Below are 14,219 nucleotides of genomic sequence, written 5' to 3'. Positions count from 1 at the left end.
AGAGTTTGTCCCAGACTTGCTGGCCTGGTTTGTTCTAGAGGGAAAGGGGACGGGGAGGTGGGTTACCTTTAGCTGGGCCCGGGGGTGGGGGGTGGCCTGGGATGATGGGAGCTGGGAGCTAATTTATAGTTCTGAGAAGGCTGGGCTGCCGATGAGCCAGGGGCAAGAAAACTTGCTTTTCTGTTTATCACCCCAGCTCGCAGGAGCAGAGCATGGAAGGGCCTCAGAGAGCATCCACCTCTACTGTGCAGATGGCGAAGCGGGGGCCCAGAGAGGGCATGAAACTTGGCCCATCATAGAGAGAGCAAGTGACACTGTGGGACATCTAAATATATATATTGTGTATATATATATATATACACATAAAAAAGGTTTTAAAGTTTTCATTTTAGAATTTTAGTCATGAGGTAGTAAAACATATAAACTCACCAGTTTATAAAAACCAGTTGGATCTAAATCATTTTTTCTGACAAAATGGCATAAGGTTAAGATTTTTTTAAGTAGGCCATCTTATAAAATCTGTGAACCCAATTTTGAGTAAAGCAGTTTGATTCAGTTATCAATATACTGGATTGTACAAACAATAGTTAACTGTGAAAATGTGACTGAAATATGTGAGAAGACTGAAAACTTATGAGTTTAGAACTCTTATGAGTTCTTCTAACAAGGTCTGACAGTAGTTTCTTGGACTCATTCTTTGTCCTTGAAGATAATAATGTCACCGTTTCCCTTAGTATAGGGAGGGTGTCTTTATAGGAATTTTATACTTTACTTTTTAAAAAAGTATGAATGGAAAAAATATTTCTTAAAAAAAAATCTGCTGGTTTTCAAGAGGGTTTATGTTTTTGATAAGCAGTCTGCCAGAATAGCTAAGGATTTTGTAAAAAGAAGAGGTTAGCTAAGGGAACGATTAAGAGGAGGAATTGTAAAAGGGGAAGAAGAAAGTTCCAGAAATAAGAGCCCAAGCTTGCTTTGAGATATTTTGTGGCCAGGCAATCTTTGGGTCTTGACTGTTTTTTTTTTTTTCAGCTTCAAGGTATCAATGAGATGTGCGTATCTTATTTAGAGTCTACAATTTTATAGCCATGGTCAGCAGAGAGAGACCAAAAAGCCACAGGAGTCTACCCCTGTCAGTTCCCTGTGACCCTTCCTATATGACAAACACCAGGTCAGGGACTTTAACCAGACCCAGGCCCAAATGCCATCACCCAACAATGGGAAAGCTGTCTATTGTTCCAAATCTTGGAGGATCATATTTTATTCTATCTCTCCACTGACAGCCTCTTTTCCCACCACTCATAATGAAAGGTAATTGTCTGCACCAGCTTTAGGTATTCAAAACAAAAACACATTTTCTGATAGAAAGATTTGGAAAAATAGACAGCTTTATTTAGAGTCTATAATTTTATAGGCATGGTCAGCAGAGAGTTCAGCTGGCTGGGAACCCACAGGCCCAGGGGTGCCACCCTCAGAGAGCCTGAGGCAGCCCCGGGGTGAGCTCCGCCAGCCCACGTAGGGGCCCGAGTTGCAGCCACACATGCAGGCCACGCGGCAGCAGGGACAGAACAGCCCCGAGTGGCGCGTTCTGGAGTGTGTCACCAAGGGGGGGAGGGGGAGGGGTGGGCGGTTTCCTGCTGGCAGTTGGGCGCATGCACAGTAACGGCTCATTCTCGTGCGCACATGTGCAGTTGCTTTAACGGTTCTGGCGGTGCCTGTGGTCGCTTGGCTGTGCTTGGCGCTGCCTGGCTATTTACAGCTGTCAGAAGTTGGAGACCGGGATTTCCCTTGTTGGAGGTCGTGGTCATATCGGGTTGTCCTCACTGCACTGGACTCCTGAGGCGGGGAATAGGCAGGGGTGGGCTGGGGTGGGGTGGGGTGGGGGTGCGGGTGGGCTGAGGTTCCCCTGAAGCCGGCAGCCGCCACCATGAGGAAGATCTTCTGCTTCGGGGCAGACAAGGGCGGGCCGCCCTCCGGCCCCTCCAGCCGCTGTGGCCAGACCAGAGTGGGCCTGGAAGGCGAGGCTGGTGACAGCGCCTTCCTGCAGCCACGGTACCACATCCGGAAGAAAGATCTCGGCCAAATCCACCAAGCTGCCAGCGCCGGTGACATCGCGAAAGTGGAGCAGATCATTTCGCTGAAGAAAAAGGTCTTGGATGCCAGAGATAGAAAGAAGAGGTAATGGGAGTGGCCATCCCGGGTTGGGGGCCAGGCAGGTGCGGGGGAGATGCCCTTCCCAGACTGGCCGTAGCCCGGGGTCCTGCCGGCGAGGGCCCCCGGCTGTCCTGCCTGTGGGCTCCACAGCACCTGGGACGTGGCACCTGGGAGGGGTCCAGCACCAAGGCCAGCTTCATGGGCAGCAGCACAAAAACAGGACTTCAGCTGCTTCCCCGTCCACTCATGATTCCCCTTCTAGGACAGCTTCTTGCCAATTTTAGCTACTTAACTAGCACAAGTATACAGGGTGTTTGATTGTTAATGTACACATTTTAAATCATTATGTTATATACCTTATAGAAAGGTACATAGTGAGAGGAATAATAAGTATACTATAAATAATTCTGTGCTAAAACATCTTAGCAAGAAGTTCAATATCCATTTCATGCCACTGTACACCTATGAAAATGTGTTCTTTACTCAGGGAACTTAGAAGGAAAATTTGAAGTGGCTGTATGGTACCATAGTCTTCAATAGGAAGACTCATTTTTCTGAAAATATGAGCTCTTTCTATTTTATCAGTTTTACATGAGCTAAATAAAAGTTATAAGGTTTCCAAATTTTTTAGTTAACACACGCTGTCTCACTTTTACTATTGTGATGACATGAAGAAAAATTTTGTAATGGAGTAAGACTTGCTCTTCTAGACATCCAAATGTGCTATGAATTTCCACAAATTAATCATTTATTAGCAGTTGAAGAGATAGATAAATGAATGGAACAGAATAGAAAATCTAGAAACACCCAAATGTATGAAAGAATTTAAAACTTGATGTTGGTGACAAATCAAACAAGATAAAAACTGACGCCTAATGTAAAATTGGGCAAAGTACTTTTTTTGCAGATCTACAAGTGACCTACAAACATAAGAAAAAATATTAAGTGTCCCTGCTAAGAGAAGGATTTTAAGTTAAAAGAGAAATGAGATAATGTTAATCTATCCACAAAGTTTGTCAGAATGAAGACATTAAATACTAATATTAAACATGGAAAATACTTATACTGGTGCTTACAGTTTATGTTGCTGATTTCTTTTCAAATAGACAACTTGGAGGTAACTACATACAAATGAGACTGACGCGCTGCCTGCCTACTGCACTAAGGAGGCAACTGGAACTACACATTTAAAAATTGTATATGCCCTTTACCCATCAATTCCATTATAGTAAAATATCCTCAAGAAATAGAGATCATACAATTTGTTTTTCTCAGCACTTAAAATAATAAGGTTTTAAGAGGAATGCATATGATGGATTTATAAATCAATTAGATTGTGTCCATAGATGGAATAATATGTCACCAGAGAAGGTGGCATAGATACATATGTGTGCTGATATGTAAAGAGTATTTAGGCATATCAAGTAAGAATAAAAGTCAATTTGATCATTATACATATACACACACACTGTGGTCTTGTGTTAGCTTAAAATATGTACACAATGTGATAAAATTTGTTATTTCTGGGCAATTAGCGTGTACGATTTAAAAGTTCTAGTAAAAGTTTGTCATCAAGGATAAAATCCCTGGGAAGAGCAGTAATATGAATCTTGCACAGACAGAAGTAATTTCTTAATTTCTATGAATTTATTTTAAAATTATTTTGTGGATTGGAATATTCCACCAACTTTTATCCCTTCAGAAGTAAAGGGAATCTTTTCATCTGTGCTTGAAGATTTTATTACACAGTTTTTTAATGTGCATCCGTTTTGTTATATAATTTATTACTTACATGCAAAAATTTTAGATGAATCATTATAACTTAGGTGTATCATTATGAAAACGAAAAATAGGAAATATAAATGTTACTATTACAAAGGTATTACTTTATAGGGGTTTTCTTTCAAAATATTTAACTCTTGTACTCTGTTTTCTCAATGCATTTATTCATCAAACATACTATGAAGACCTGTTATGTAGCAGACGTATTCTACTAACTTTCAGGACATATCCATCCTTAAAACTTATTTACCTGACCAGGATGAACAATTTGAGAAATTTGAAATTGGAGGATTAGGACTTAATTTCAGTTAAAGTCATTGTTCACTCCTTTCAGACAAAACCATTTGTGAAGGTAGAAAATTGTAAAAGATGACTTTAACTGCCCTTTTAAAATTTGTAACAGTATTAATTATTAACATTAAACGTTCAAAATATCTGATTCTCACACAGTGTATAAATCTATCTATTGAACAAATGAGGCATACCTATTCATTCGAGTCCTGAGTTTCTTTTGCTCTGAAGTTATTTGAAAATCAAAGTAAAAATTATTTGGTTTTAAAAATTTTGTTATTTCAACCTTCTATTTCCATAGTACTTTTAAGAACTGAAACTTACATAACTGCCAGTGATATAACTAGAACGTCCATAGACCTATTGTATATGCCCTATTTCCCTTAATGTAAGGCAGCATTGATTTTGTGATGTCCCGTTATTTTGCTTATCAATGAGATAATTTTTCTATGCTGCCCATTGTAGTTGAAATAAATCATGAATAAAAGGTGCTGTTCCAGTATCAGTGATGTTAAAATGTGAGAAAATGAGCACCCTAGCATCACTGAAATACAATGTTATCTCTAGTCTTTAAATAAACCACAAAGTAGGTATAATTGCATTATTTTGCTTAATTAAAATGTTATCTTTGTTAAGCAGTAGTAATAATTACATTATGTAACAGTCACTGAGCTGTTATTTGCATTAGGAACTGTTCCACATACTTCGTACAGATTCTCATTTGAGCATCACAGTGATGTCCTATGAGATAGCTACTTTTTTTTTTTTTGCCTATTTTATTGAAGAGGAAATGGAGGCACAGAAGGGCTAAGTGATACATAATAAGTTTTTTTTTTTTTTTTTTTGAGGCAGAGTCTCACTCTGTTGCCCAGGCTAGAGTGCCGTGGCATCAGCCTATCTCACAGCAACCTCAAACTCCTGGGCTCAAGCAATCCTTCTGCCTCAGCCTCCTGAGTAGCTGGGATTACAGGCATGTGTCACCATGCCTGGCTAATTTTTTCTATATATTTTTAGTTGTCCAGCTAATTTCTTTCCATTTTTAGTAGAGACAGGGTCTCGCTCTTGCTCAAGCTGGTCTCGAACTCCTGAGTTCAAATGATCCACCTGCCTTGGCCTCCCAGAGTGCTAGGATTACAGGCATGAGCCACCGTGCCTGGTCAATAGCTCATAATTGATAGAGCTTAAAGTAGTATGCAAATCCAAGTTGAACTGATACCAAAAGCCAATCTCTTTCTATTAAAATAGGCTGCTCTTTTATTAATCTAGTGAGGAATAGCAGCTAATAAATATTGTACTTTCTTCACAAGAAAATTAAATATTTGCTTTAAAGGTAGAAGAAAACATGCTGTTTAATATTTATAATTACATGAATCATTGTATATTTTAAGGTAGTGCACTACAATTTCCTAAAAATCTCTCTCACTTTCATAGGACTGCTCTCCATTTGGCCTGTGCCAGTGGCCATCCAGAAGTAGTTACTGTCCTGGTGGACAGAAAATGCAAGCTCAATGTCCCCGACAGTGAAAAAAGGACAGCTCTGATTAAGGTATATAGCAGCCACCTATTGCAGCATGAGACGGATTTCATTTCAATATACACAATAAAAACAAATTTGTTTCATTTAAATGTAACTAGTCGGTGGAATCTTTGGAATGTTTCTTTTGAACTCTTAGAATTTATGATCTATTTCTTGATCTGATACTGATAGGCGGTACAATGCCTGGAAGAGGAGTGTGCCACCATCCTGTTAGAACATGGTGCCGATCCGAATCACAGTGACGTGTATGGCAACACAGCTCTTCACTATGCTGTCTATGGCGACAACCCATCGATCGCAGCAAAGCTCCTTTCACATGGCGCAAATAAAGAAGCCATAAACAAGGTAGAGATCAATGAACTGTATTTGAAAAATATCAAACGTTGACATATGTAGCTGTCAATTTTCCATATTTGGAAGCTCAAACATTCCGTGAATGAAAATATTTTGAAATACCTTAATTGTCTTAAAATTTTACTTAAAATGTTTATACATTTAAAGAAGCATTAGAAGATGCAGTTTTCTTTTATACATTCATGGTTAATATTTGTGAAAACCCTGCATTTGTTAAAGGAAAACTTGTTAACTTTTTTTCAAACAAGTGTTGTTTTTTTTTGTTTGTTTGTTTGTTTTTTCTATTTAGTATAAAACAACCCAGGGGAGCCAAATTTGCCCTGGAAATACACTTTATCTTAAAATTGATAACTAAAGCATTATATAGTAAATGAAATTCTTGCTGCTGCTGCAAGTTCCTTAGAAATGCAATTTATATCAAAGTGACTTATCTCTAATTGGCAAGTCGTAAGAGAGAGAAATGGAAAGGGAAAAAGAGAACAGTCAGAAATATGCTGGCCATTTGGAAATTAGGTAATTTGGGGAAAATACAATGAAGAGTTTTTTGTGTATTTACTTCTCTGTTTGTTCTCAGTTTATATGTTTAGACAAAGTGCTCTTCAGTTTTACGGAAAGTAATTCTTAGTTTGGGAAAGAGTGTTAGGGAGTTGTAAACTTGCCCAGAAATCAATGTTAGGAGGACTCTGAGGAAAGCAGATTGGCAGTGAATAGGTGGTGAGGATGTGGGAAAGACTTGAGAAGAGGGAAGAATATCCTACTCTTGCCCAAACAGCCACTTATCCTCCTCTTGCAGAAACAGCCACTTCGACAAGACTCTACTAGAATTTCTTGTTGGGAAGGTGGAAGGTACAAAACTTATAAATAGCAAAATCAAGTTGCATTTTGAGTTTCTTAGTCCCTGTTCTAACCCTGTGCAGCAAGACTAAATGGAGTTTTCAGCAAATGACTCCATCTCTCACTATTTCCTGTTTTGGGCCAGATCTCCAAGTGATAAAGGGCCTTGGCCATGTGAGAGAGACCGGACACTGAAGTGATTGCCTGCTGTGCTAGTGCTCAGCTAGAGCCGTGTCACAGTGACCGGGGAAAATTTTTTAACAATCTAGAAGTCTAGGCTCAGCCCTGCAGATTTTAATTTAGTAAATCTAAGAAGGCTTGGATATGTATATTGAAACATTTCCTCAAAGCTGGATGCAGAAGTGTGTGCTTGTTGTCCCAGCTACTCTGGAGGGTTGAGGCAGGAGGATCACTTCAGCCCAGGAGTCTGAGTCCACCTGTGCAACATAGTCAGACCCTCTCTGTAGCCAATAAAAATACTTCTCTTGAAATTCTGATGCATTCCTACTTAACAACCACTGAATAAATAAATATAATATAGAAATTCCCGTGTTTCAAAAACATAAGAAATCTCCAGAAGAATTGGAGTTTGATAGATGCTACTTCCTTCAAATCTGTCCTTTCTAATAATATTAGCCTGACTTTATCTGCCTCTCTCTAGCTCTGTGGTTGAGCAGTTCCAAAGAATATTATTGGCAACATCTATCAGCTTATGGAATAACACCCGTTTCCTGCAGTTTAGCAATCATTCACTGCCAGTCAGAGGGTCTTTAGAAATCTGTTTATGGACAGTCTTTCAATAAGTAGTAACGGGCCCTTTCAGGATTTCACATTTCTTTGTTATCATTCAGGGGATTAGTTCAACAAATGTTTACTACAAGCAAGGTGTTCTCAATTAGCACAGTAGCAAATCTTGAATCTTTTATTCAGGTACAGCTGTATTATGGACTATCTCAGTATGTCTGTTAAGTTCATACAGCTTTGACATAATGAGGATGGCAGTTTTCAACACTTAAAAGCATGAAGTTTCCAAGAACATAGAGAGGAATTCTTTTAATAATTTAGTTTTAGCAGTCTGTGAACTAGTTAACCATTTGGGTAACAATCTGGGAAAAATAAACACAAGTAGATAGTAAACGAATAGATGTTTGAAAAATTCTTGTTGTGGGTATTATAAATCTTAATAGCAATTTTTATTCCATATTAGGGCTTGATATTTTGGTAAAACCTATGACACTAAAGAAAACAAAGATTTCACATGCAAGTACTTGCTTTATACATGACTATTTGGAAACATCATTAGTGAATTTTAGAACATGAGACTATAGTCAAAATGCAGCTCATAAGTAGGTTTACTTTGCCTCTATAAATTGAGTCCACATGTAACATTTGGGAGACATGCAGGAACCTGGGTTTCAGGCTTCCCTAAAGAGTCAAGCCTATTGTCCCTTGAGCTCATATGTTTGCTGTGCTGTGCAGAATCTTCCCCCTTTATACAAGGTGTATGTTCTCCAGTTTGCTACTGTGCCTATCTAGGTATTTCACAGGCTCAGGACATCTACTTGCCTACCTAAGTATTTGAGAGGACAAAGCTTGTTTTTTAGTATTTTTTGAAATAATTTCAAGGTTTTCAAGACAGTTTATACTTGTTTAGAATGTATGTCATCTATATTATAATATACATTTATCCATTAGTAATATGGTTGAATTTTAGAATATAGAAATTTTTTTTAAAAATCAATTTTTTATTATATATACCATAAAAAATCATCATCCTATTGGAATACCTATAAGCTTTTTAGGTTACCCATGGTGAGAATGCCGAATCCTAACCACTAGACCACCAGGGAACTTTACCCATGGTTATAGTTGGCTAGGCTGTGTGTAATGAAGACAGCATTATATCTTTCTCCTCAGCATAAACTCTATAAAATGCAAATGATTTAATGGCTTCCATTGTGCTAGCAATAATCCATATAGATCAGTATTAGAACTCTAATTGATAAGCCATTATATTTTTATTTCTGATTTATATTTTGCATGAAGTAAAAACCAACTCGAGTACCAATTAAAATAGAAATCAGAATACAAGTGGATTAAAATAAAGCAGATAGGCATTAGCATCCCAGGATCATCAGGATAATTGAGGAAAAAAATCATAGTGAGCCTTCTAATAACTAAGATAAAAATCTGTCACCTTGTCACAGGAGAAACAACATGGACCATGAAATAATGAGTTGAAATTCATTTGAAACCTCTCTCTTTTATTCAGAGCCCATTTCCTTAGTGACCCTTTGGAGAAGGAGTACCTGACATTGGTACCCTGGTGTCCTACACTACTGTTAGAAGAGAATCACATGAGTTTGTATCACCTGGAGGAAACCTCCACATTCACTGGAAAGTTCTTAAAACTGTATCTCTAAAGATTTAATTCTTCACATGTTTACCAAAAAACCTAAATAATAATAATACTTGTCAAATAGAGATCAGGCAAAGCTTGAGAGATTTCTTTAATACTGGACCTATGATGCACAGTTTTGCACTACTTCTCTAGCCTGGATGGTCATGGAATCTTTCTTTTGGGGTACAGTGTTTAACTTATGGTATCTAAATACTCTTTGGAATATCATTTAAAAAACATTGCTGTAGGTACAATAATTGATATTAATTCAATAAAAATGCTTGAAGCATTTGCTACTACATCTTAAGGTTTGGGAATATGGAGATAAAAAATACAGCCCCTGCCCCCAAGAAACTCTTGGTTTAGATGGAAAACAATAAAATAAGTACAGCATATCATGGTAAATGTTGTGATAGAAACAAAGATTCTTAGAACCCGGAAACGTATGAAATGAGTTTTGGAGATGGCAGGAGTTAGCCTGGAGAGGCAGAGGAGGGGAGTTTCTAAGGGAAGGAGCAGAACAGACGGGCGAGTGGATGAAACTACCTTTCATTTACTTTCTGTATGATACATTTAAGTTCATAGGCTCTTACATCAAATGTTCAGTTCAGTTGAGAAATATGAAATTTTTTGAATGATAAATTGATTTTTCTGTATTACAGGATCACCTCACTCCACTTCTACTTGCTGTAAGTGGAACTAAAGAGGAAATGGTAGAATTTTTGATACAGAAGAATGCAGATATAAATGCAGTAGATAAAATGAACAGGTATAGTATTTAGTGCTTTTTTTAAAAAAATGTGAATGTTATTTTAGGGTAGTAAGAGTCACTCAAGTCAGAATTATTAAATGAATGAGGAGATTAACATAACTGTTGAGAGGATAGAGTGACAAATATCAACACAAATCATCAGTTAGGTAGAAAAGCAATTATTTGGACTGGGGAACCTAAAGAACAATATGCAGTAGGATTCATCATCTCTTATGATACTGACTGATATTTGTTATTTGTAATCTGATGTTTTTGATCATGTCATCTTATATCACCTAAAGAGGTTTCATATTAGTTTTATTGAAGTGTGGACTTTACCTTTTAGATCACTTTATGACTCAATATTGAACTTCTTAATCTTTTTATAGTATTTTTTTAACTTCTTATAGAACTTTCCTTCAAAAATGCTATATGAAACATAAATAGAAGTTGAAAATCATTTTTTCTTTGGGACCACTCTTTTGCCTTAAGTGCTTTCTTTGAAAAATATTGATGTTAGGTGATCTGTAAAGGATTATTAATTGCTATAACTAGATACTGTGAGTTCATCAGTTGTTTTCCTTTTTCATTTCTAATGTATTTTGATTTTTTCTTTTTAATTGTTATGAGAAAAGGGAGAAAGACCACTTTAAGTGGATAAAATTTTTCTTTAATGAAGACAAGTCATAAGTGGATGATAAAGGGAAGAGACAGCTTTTCATTCATATAAAACCAGGTTTAAATTCTCGCTTTCCCACTGGCTAGGCGTGTGACCTTGGGAACACCACTTCCCACCAAATGTGTATTCTAATATGAGAAGGAGAATAACACTATGTCCTTCCAGGGTGGTTGTGTACAAGTAAGATTATATATAGAACATTGAATTCAGTCCCCAGCACATGCTCATCAACATCATTAACCGAAACTACTATGGCTACTATTTTCACCATTACTACTAATATTATTGTTTAAGCCTGCAGATAGCTCTTACTTAACTGACCCCTAGTTGACTCTGAATTACAGTCCATTATGTCAAAATAGGGAAGACATGGAGCATACTTCATGCAATGCTTTGCTTACTTTAGATAAGTGATCTCAGCAGAGAATGACCAACTTCTACTATGTCATACCTTAATGGGACAAGAAGCTACGTTTTTGTCCCTTCCTTTTAACCTAGGTGGTAATTTCAAAGAGGCACGCTTGAGCACCCAAGATGCTTGTGTCAGTTAGTACATATAAAAGGCTAACTCTATACTGATAGGCAAAATATTCAGCTGGCAATGTATATCAAATTAACATTTTAAATAACTTTATTAAAGTTTCCAAGGGTGAGGTTATCTCTTTGTTATTTTAGAACGGCCCTCATGCTTGCTGAACATCATAACTCACCAAGTATACTACACCTTCTTGAGGAAGGTATGGATGTTTTTTCTGAAGATATCTCTGCATGGACTGTGAAGGATTATGCCAATACTAGTGGTTTTAATACGTAAGTATTTACATTAAAAGACCAGTGAACACTAAATCAAGGCTTAAAATAATTTCAAATTTTGTATCTTATACATCAGGTGAGATTTCATAGTGTGTTTCAGGTAGTGTTGGAATGGCAGTGAATTAGTCGAATTCATCAGCCAGAAATCAAACAAAAGGCTAAACGAGTTAGAAGTAGTAATGGGTACAGAATTCATCATCTCAAGACTTTCAAGAAACCTTTATCATCAGGGATAGTATCGGCTTCATCCATTTCATTTGAAGAATAACTCTTGTGCATGGGATAATATGCCACATGTTTGATCCTTCTAATTCGTTATTTGGGTCTTGAAATGTCTACTTAACAGATAATGTTGTAGTGTCTTCTAGGGGCTATTTCCTATAGCCTCTTCCTTGAACTTTTCAGGAAATGGAATGGTTCTCTAAATGCAAAGAAGACAGTTCTTTTTACAAGTCTGAGAGAGGGGAATGAAAGGACACTTCAATCATTCTATTGTTTCATTTATTCTGTTATTCCATTTGACACTGGTCTTGCTGTCTGGAAATGATTGACCTTTGCAACCAGGATGCCCTTACAGATTCAGATCCCTCAGTCTTCATATGGTGATCCATATTTAGACTTCAAGGCTACATACACATTTTTTGAGTTCGTGCACATATGCTCAACCATTGTTCCTAAACCACCAGTACCCTGCTCTGGCAGCTGGGCCTCCTAGCTATAGCCACACACATAGTGAGCAAAAGGGCCCTCCCTCCACACTCAAAACCTTATGTGGAGCCCTCATCTCAGCCTAGACTTAGCCTAGGTCTTTATGGTAAGTTATCCTTTGATGCCCCTGATTGTCTTCCCTCTAGCAAATAGTTGGGATTGTTCTAAACTGTCAGAGAGTTTCAAATATCATTGTAGGAAGACATTAGAACTTCCTTTTTTCTTTGCTACCAATTTGTATGCCAAGGCTCCTTTTGCCTGTGTTTAGTGCCTTTTTTTTTAAGTATTGGAAAGTCACATTTCATCCTTCTGCAGAGTAATGGTCACTAACTTGTATCTGGTCTCTCAAGTGATGTGTTTTCCATAATAATGAAAATCTCCCAAGCTACTTGGACCTGTACCTGAGGTTTCTTAAATTCTTTCAAATTCTACCTCTTAGGGAAACCATTCATCAGAATTCTCTGAGCTAAAGGTAGGTTAATTGTTTGGCTCTTCTGTTAATACAATACATACATACATACATACATACATACATACATACATACAGGAGGTTGATTGGATTTAACAGGGCCAAACCTCATCCCTGACTCATCAGTGTCCATATAGGGCTTTGTGCTTGTTTCATCAGCACATATAAGAAAATTGAAAGAATATAGAGAAGATTACCACGGTCCGTGCCCAAGGATGACATGAAAATTTATGAAGCATTCCATATTCTGTGCAGTCCTGTGAACATCATTTGACTATTTGCTGACTAGCTCTGAGGAAACAGTGTATGTCAAAGCAAAACAGGTGTGACCTAATATTAAGATTGTGAGTTTCACTAACAAGAAATTTGTGTAAAGTGATGTATGAAATGACAGTGGAGTCGAGTGTTGAGCAACATGTATAATGTCATATGCAAATATGTTGTTGGTACTGGTCTCAGACATGAGAAAATATGAACCAGAATCTCCTTCATTGAATCTAGTAAAAATAAAAGCAAGGTTTTGCCTTCCCCATCACTTGGAGAGAACATGGAGATTAAGCATCTTGCTAACGAAGATCTGCTGGTTCAGAGTTTGAGTAGGTAGAGAAGGAATAGTAGCAGTCCAAGGCGCAGGTCTTGACATTTGTTGATTATTCTGCCTTTGGTGTGATTGATTAGCTCAGTAATGGGGGTAGAGTTATGTTATCTAATTTAATGAAATAATATATATATTAATAAATTTTGTCACAAATTATGAAATAGCTGAGATACCCTGAATTACAAGCCACAAAGAATAGGACAACTAATAATCAAAATTAGGACTTAATAACATTTTCTTGAAACTTCAACATTTCATTCAATATTGCAGCCTAGGGAAAAATGCAGAATGGGTTGTATTTGGGATTCTAAAATAATTTCAGCAATTAAATTAAAGAACAAAGTAATCCATTACTTGACTATTTCTTCAAGCATTGTAAAAATGTTATAGTATTAATATTAAATATTTATAAAAATGTCTATTAAGAGTGACACAAGGAAGAAAAATCGTCATGTTTTGAAGACATTGAGCCTAAGACAAGCAACTTTTCCATGAACAAATAGCTGTTGGTCATAGCACCTAAGACTTCTTTTAAGTTCAGGACACTTTTTGTTATGTCAAGCGTACTCTAGTTTGTTGACTGAACTATGCTGCTCACACTTCATGAGGACTTCACCTTAGTTTTTTATTCTTTAAATCAAAGCATAATAAGTTTGCAGCGCTTACAGATTTGAAGTGTGTGGGCTAATTAAAGTTCTGATATTAGCCCTGATTTTGTTGAAATACTCTGAGAATTTCACATATTTGGTAAATGTTTTCATATCAGCATTAAAATAGTAATATTACTTATTACATTTTTATACATAGCATTGACCACCAAATTTCAGAACATAAAGAAGAAAAGATAACTG

At 37.1% G+C, this 14,219-nt stretch overlaps 1 protein-coding gene and 1 non-coding gene across 2 annotated transcripts; both read left to right on the top strand.

Moving 5' to 3' along the window:
* Positions 1 to 1,915: 1,915 nt before the first annotated feature.
* Positions 1,916 to 11,594, top strand: LOC123622809 (putative ankyrin repeat domain-containing protein 20A5). Its single transcript, XM_045529429.1, has 5 exons — positions 1,916 to 2,175; positions 5,656 to 5,770; positions 5,933 to 6,106; positions 10,013 to 10,119; positions 11,456 to 11,594. The coding sequence occupies exons 1-5, from the start codon at positions 1,925 to 1,927 to the stop codon at positions 11,592 to 11,594; spliced, it is 786 nt and encodes a 261-aa protein (XP_045385385.1). The 5' UTR covers positions 1,916 to 1,924.
* Positions 11,595 to 12,913: 1,319 nt separating this feature from the next.
* On the top strand, positions 12,914 to 13,020 carry LOC123622921. Its single transcript, XR_006729663.1, has one exon. It is a non-coding gene; the product is annotated as a U6 spliceosomal RNA (small nuclear RNA).
* The last annotated feature ends 1,199 nt before the right edge of the window (positions 13,021 to 14,219 follow it).

The sequence above is a fragment of the Lemur catta genome, chromosome 17, assembly GCF_020740605.2.
Source record: "Lemur catta isolate mLemCat1 chromosome 17, mLemCat1.pri, whole genome shotgun sequence".
In the NCBI taxonomy this organism is placed as follows: Eukaryota; Metazoa; Chordata; class Mammalia; order Primates; family Lemuridae; genus Lemur; species Lemur catta.
This window is presented reverse-complemented; position numbering and strand designations above follow the sequence as displayed.

What these genes read in the sequence shown, in the direction of transcription:
- LOC123622809 (XM_045529429.1), top strand. Translation starts at nt 1,925, where the DNA reads ATGAGGAAGATCTTCTGCTTCGGGGCAGACAAGGGCGGGCCGCCCTCC. An exon ending in AAAGGACAGCTCTGATTAAG is followed by an intron (nt 5,771 to 5,932) that starts GTATATAGCAGC and finishes TGATACTGATAG; the next exon opens with GCGGTACAATGCCTGGAAGA. An exon ending in GCAGTAGATAAAATGAACAG is followed by an intron (nt 10,120 to 11,455) that starts GTATAGTATTTA and finishes TTGTTATTTTAG; the next exon opens with AACGGCCCTCATGCTTGCTG.